This window comes from Cinclus cinclus, chromosome 2 (assembly GCF_963662255.1).
Source record: "Cinclus cinclus chromosome 2, bCinCin1.1, whole genome shotgun sequence".
In the NCBI taxonomy this organism is placed as follows: Eukaryota; Metazoa; Chordata; class Aves; order Passeriformes; family Cinclidae; genus Cinclus; species Cinclus cinclus.
Genome location: NC_085047.1, coordinates 15309779 through 15315778, shown reverse-complemented (window position 1 = coordinate 15315778; position 6000 = coordinate 15309779). Strand labels below are relative to the sequence as shown.

The following is a 6000-nucleotide window of genomic DNA, read 5'->3' as shown; positions in this document are numbered from 1 at the left end:
TTCTTTTTGTTTTATCCTGGGTAGTAAGTAGTCTGTTCAGAGTCTAATGTCTGTTAATTTTGTGTCTATTCAATAAATAATTCATTTTGTAATAGACCTAATCAGCCATTATCAAGAACTTGTGAACAAGAGCAATCTGGGTGCAGACTGCCCCAAACAGAGCTACTGCCAGAAATCTGAGTCAAAGGCAGGACTTGTTTAAGCTCATCTCCATTCATAAAAACTCCTTGGAGGGAGGTTGGAGCCAGGTGGAGTTTGAGCTCTGCTTTCAGGTAAGAAACAAAATAACAAGAGGAAATGGCCTCAGGTTGCACCAGGGGAGGTTTAGATTGGATGATCCTCATGGGCAGGATTGTCAAGTCATGGCAAAGTTCCACAAGGCAGTGGTGAAGTACCTATCCCTGGAGGGATTTAAAAGCCATGTAGATGTGGCATTTGGGACACGTTTAGTGGCGGCCTTGACAGCACTGATGGAATGGTTGGACTCGGTGATCTTAGGGGACTTTTCCAACCTCAGTAATTCTGTGACTCTGTTTCAAAACCCAGCCCAAGCAGAGATGAACACATCTATCACAGATGCACAGGAGTACACCACACACTTACAAGGTTGATACACAGTGCATTGATGTTCCACAACACTATGGCTTGTGTCCCAACTTGGGAAATACTGAGGAGCTTCCTAAATCTTTAATTGTAATCCTCACTTTTAATTGCAATGGATGTAATAGCAGGAATTATATAAATCTGGAAGACAAAGAAATATCTGTGTATAGACACCTCTAGTTAATATTTATTTATTTATTCTCTTTCCAATGGCAGCTCTTTGAACTGTCTATCCCCACTGAGTGCTCCAATACTACCCATAAAACGAGTTTCCACAATTTGCCTACAGGTAAGAATGAAATTAAGCCGTTCCAGGCAAAGACAAGCAAAGGAAAAAAACAAACCCAAGCCCAAAATCCTCAGGGCCTAAGAATCAACAAGGGGATACACAGTATTGTAGTAGAGAAACAATCCCCACAGGGATAATCCTGCCTTTCACTGCACTCCTAGCAGCTGCAGTCACTAATGAGCGGGAATTGCTTTTTCTCTTTGTAATTCAGCATTTGGGTGTGTGGATTTCACTGTTTTTATTGGAGTTCTGCTCCCAGTGGAAATGCTGACAGTGCTGCAAGGCTGACAAAGACTGGAGGGCTTCAAGTGTGGATGTGATTTGGGTGCAAATGGACTTTATTTGCACAAGGGAATACAGAGAAAGATGCAGAGAAGAATGGAGGGGTTCAGGGAGAGATGGAGGGACAGTGGGAGAATGGGATGGAGGGCTGAAGGGATGGAGATAGAGAGGGATGGAGGGATGAATGGAGAGATGGAGGTGTGGAGTGACAGAGTGATGGAGGAATGAATGGATGGAGAAACAGAGGGAGGAATGGAGAGAGGGAGGGATGGAGGGAGGGACTGGTGTGAGGAAGGGTTGTAGGGCTGGCATGACGGATGGGGTGAAGTGGAGGCAAGGCTAGAAAGGACTGTGGGATCTGGGGCTGTGAATCCACCCCGGGAATCAGATTTCAGAGGAAATCAATCAGCAGGAGATGGCTGGGGGGTGTTTTGGTTTGGGTTTGCAACGGCAAAAGAGGCAAAAGGAGAGAATAAAATGTGTGTGTGTGTGTGTGTGTGTGTGTGTACACAGATGAGCAGCTCCCACATGTGTACATGTGTGAGCAAGTATCTGTTCATGAATGCATGCACATGGGAGCACACACATGTGTCTATGTCTGTCTGTCTGTGCACGGGTGCATCTGTTCATGTGTTCACATGCATGTGCACGGCATGCGCACATCTGTGAGATTGGGTGTGTGTGTGTCTGTGTGTATGTGCATGTGCACATGTGCATATGCAGCACATGCACGTGTGAGTGGGCAGACCCATCCACTTGTGTGTGTATTCATATGTGAGTGCATGCTCGTATTTATGTCTGCGTGCACGTATATGCTCACACATGTGAATGCAGGTGTGCATACTGTGCATGTCTGAGCACAGGGCTGCATTTTCACAGTTGTTCACGTGCATGGTTGTGCGTGTGTGTACAGGGGCGAGTGTATGTGTGTGCTGGTTTGAGTATACATGCATGAGTTTGGATGTGCTTGCATGACTGTGTGCGCAGTCATGTGTGTGTACGCACGCTCACATCTGTGTGTACAAAGGTCACTGTGCACTGCATATGCACTTACATGAGAGCCTGCATGTGTGAGTGTGATTTGTGTGGTGTTGCAGGTCCGTGTGTCTGTATGCAAATATGTGTGTTTTCTGTGTGAGTTGACATCTGTGCATGTGCACATATGCCTGTGCAGGTGTCTGCACACAAGTGTGTCTTGCATGAGTGTTTGCATTCCTGTGCAGGCACGTGCGAGTGACCATGCGTGGATGTGCATGAACACACGGGCACTTTGCACATATGTGTGCGGGTATGGCACCAAGCATTTTTGTGCGTGCATACATGCATGGGCATTTCTTGTAGGTTTGTGCTCTGGTGTATGTCCATGCAGTTACATGTACACACTCATGGGCATGTGTTCACATGTGTGTGCAGCTGCGTGTGACTGTGCAGATGTATGTGTGCACACAAACAGATACATCCCTCATGGATGTGTGCCAGAGTGTGTGTGTGAGGATGCATGTGTTTGCACACGCCTTGCACATGTGTGCGATCAGTCATGTGCAGATCTGTGCGCACACACACAGAGCCATGTGTCACACGTGTGTGTGGATGTGCAGGTGTGTCTCGCGTGTCCGTGCCTTCCCGTGTGCGCGCACGCCCCGCCTCCCCCGGCGCGCTCCCGGCGCGGTGCGGGCGGAGCGCGGAGCTCGGGGCGGAGAGCCGTGCGGGGCTCGGAGCGCGGAGCGGTCGCTCCCGGCGCGGGGCCGCCATGGCGTGGCCCTGCATCACCCGTGCCTGCTGCATCGCCCGCTTCTGGAACCAGCTGGACAAGGCGGACATCGCCGTCCCCCTCGTTTTCACCAAATACTCGGAGGCCACCGAGCATCCCGCCGCCCCCGCGCCCCCGCCGCGCCCCGCGGCTCCCATCGAGACCCAGCCCGGCGGCGAGGCGGCTGCGGGGGCCGGAGGGGCTGAGCCGGCTCCCGGTCCCGCCCGGCCCGGCCCGGCCCCGCACGGCTCTCCCCCGGCCGACTCGGTCATGCGGCATGACTACAAGCCTTGGAAGGTGCAGCGGCCGGAGCCGAGCTGCAAGCCCAAGAGCGAGTACCAGCCCTCGGACACTCCCTTCGAGAAGGAAACGCAGTATCAGAAGGATTTCCGTGCCTGGCCCATCCCCAAGCGGGGCGACCATCCCTGGATCCCCAAACCGGGACCTTCCCCCGTCCTGGCCCTGGACCGCGCTCCCCCGGAGAAGCCGGCTCAGGAGAAGCGGAGGAAGGTGCGCCTCGCTCCCGAGAAAAAAGAGGAGCACCCCGAGGTGGAGGATGAGCATCTCAAAACAGCGCTGCCCGGGGATGGGAGAGAGAAGGGTCGGAAGAAGGCGGAGGAGGCGGGCGGGCAGCCGGCGGAGCCGAGCAGGGGCCGGGCGGCTGCCGATGCTGTCAATAGGCAGATCAAAGAGGAGGTGGCGGCGGGGGTCAGCTCGTCCTACAGGTGAGAAGACATATCCCCATCCCCCTGTCCATCTAGGTCCCCAACCTTCCGGCCCCTCGCCAGCTATTATCCAGTTCCCCTCTGTGCGCTTTCCCGGAGGGGCATCCCACCCTGGGAGTGAGGCTGTGAAACATTCCAGGGGGGCTTGCGGATTTCCTGCCCGGGGGGTGTCCTTAAATTCCCCATCTCTGTGGGAATCGATGATAGGTATTGTGCAGGTAGTGGTTACACGGACACTTTTTGTTAGCGGGTTTGGCAGCAGGTTTGAGTGTCTCTGTGCACACCCCCCCCCCCCCCCCCCCCCCCATTCCAAAATTCAGAGACACCCACCACCTTGGATTTCCATAGGGGTAATGTTTGGGGGCACCTCCGTGGGATGTGCAAGTCGCCTCTGGTCCTTCCCAGCACATCCCCGGCTGTCACGCAGCAGCCAACCCAAAGGACCGGCGACCTGACCACATCCCAGGGGGCCCATGCACGAGTGGGGTGCCCCACACGCAGGAGCCTCCCAGGGAGCATTCCAGGCTGGCCCACGCTCAAGACAAAGCAACCCGGCGATGCGCCAGGATAAGGGCATGCATCCTAGGCCGCTTGGGTGGGGCAGCCTTCAGATGCTGCCATGTTTTAATGCAGCGCAGCAGGGGATGACACATCCTTCTGTCCCCCCCTACCACCTCCCCAGCCGAATAGAAATGGATGCCCTTATTTCACCTCAGCAATAGACCTTGTTTGGGATTCAGAGTGTGAAACTGCTTGCAGCGAGCCGCTGTTGTTTCTTTCTCTCCGGGTCAAGGCGTTTCGATGTGTTGGGAATGCAGAAACAAAAGTGGTGGGGTGGTTGCCCTGCATGTACGTCTGCAAGGAGGGTTTGCCGCGGTTGTGTTTTCCAGCACTTTCTTTGGCAGAGCCCACCACTGCCGAGAGCAGGGTGGAAGTGGCATAGAGCAAAGCTGGGGGTTGTGGTGGCAAAAGTGTGACTGCAGCCTTTTTTGCTTTTCCCTATAGCTGTGTGAATGCTGAGGTGTTTATGCCTTGAATGATTTATTTTCCTTCTTGGGGAGATTAGAAGTGACACCTGGCCATCAAACGGGTTGTACATTTATGCAGATTTGAGATGAAGCTCTGACTTGACTCCTCTGTCCCATGGGTGGCACAGCAAAGCTGACAGTCGTCTGCTTCCCCCCTCCCTAGGTGGGAAACAGTTCAAGCAGAGAGATCTTGATTTTTGCAGTCATTCAGCATCAGCTCTAAATCGCACTGGGTAATGCCGGAGGCTCCGGTGCATCCAGGTGTGACAGTGATGCTTGGCTGAGGCACAAGAAAATGGCCAGGGATTTTTGGGGGTTCTGTTTTGCAGGGGTGGAGAGTGTGGGGAAAGGGGTCTCAAGGAGTGACACAGCCCTTAAATCAGCTGTGAACTGAGACTCAGCTTTTTGTCTGCTTGTAAGGTCTGGGCTAAAGCAGAAAGCTCTCCTGGAACTGGAGACCCAGATGTGTTGTTTCTCGTCCGCTGCTACAAAGGATAATTATTTGCATATTTAAATGCGGAATGCTCACTTTCCTATCCCTCTTTCTGCTCCAGCAAATTCCTAAGGCACTAGGCTAGGATGCCTTCCCAAGGAAAGGGTTTGGATCAGCAGGGATGTTAAACCTAAGAAGAACTAGAAGGATCGAGCTTTCTTTGTGTCGCTTGTTGGCTTTCACAATACTCTTAGGGCTTCTCTTTCCACTCGGGAAACTGTTCTCCCACTTCCATGTTTTTCTTCCTTGCTGCATGTTGCAGAAGTGTTTGCTCTGACACTCAGCTGTAGAACATAAGTGCCTCTTCATTAATGCATAAGTGATGTATTGGCTAATTGTTCTCATTTTCTGTTCAAATTAGGCATCTTCTAAGTGTTGTTTATTGTTTGGAATTCTCTTTAAAAACCAAATTCTCCAAATCCTGATTACTGCTGAGAACCTGGCTGCTGACATGCTGGGTGGGCATTGAACATCTCCAAGGATGGAGACTCACAGCCTATTGGGGCAACCTTAGGGGCCACCCAGCAGCCAAAAATTACCTCCTAATGACCTCTTGCTGGATAGGAGCAAGGATGGCTCTCATGGGACTTTTCTTCCTTGTGCATGGATGAAGGCTCCCCATTAGCAGAGAGCTGTGGGGGGAGATTTCCTTTCTGTCAGTGCTCTGTCACTGCTGAAAATCAGTGTTTCCAAGGCTGGGAAACAATTCCTTGGTGAAACCAAAGAGCAGACCAGTAGTTTTAAAGCTCGCTCTGTCCCACTGGGTATTATTTCCATGTAAGGAATACCTGAGAGCATGGAATAGAGTAAGCAACTAGCCCAAGGTCATG

At 52.2% G+C, this 6000-nt stretch overlaps 1 protein-coding gene across 1 annotated transcript in view; it reads left to right on the top strand.

Annotated features, from left to right (window-relative positions):
• Nucleotides 1-2924: 2924 nt before the first annotated feature.
• MAP6 (microtubule associated protein 6) overlaps nt 2925-6000 on the top strand; it is a 46971-nt gene continuing 43895 nt past the window's right edge. Inside the window, exon 1 of the mRNA XM_062511718.1 lies at nt 2925-3649. Coding sequence (XP_062367702.1) covers nt 2925-3649 — 725 coding nt within the window. The remainder of the gene's footprint in view (nt 3650-6000) is intronic.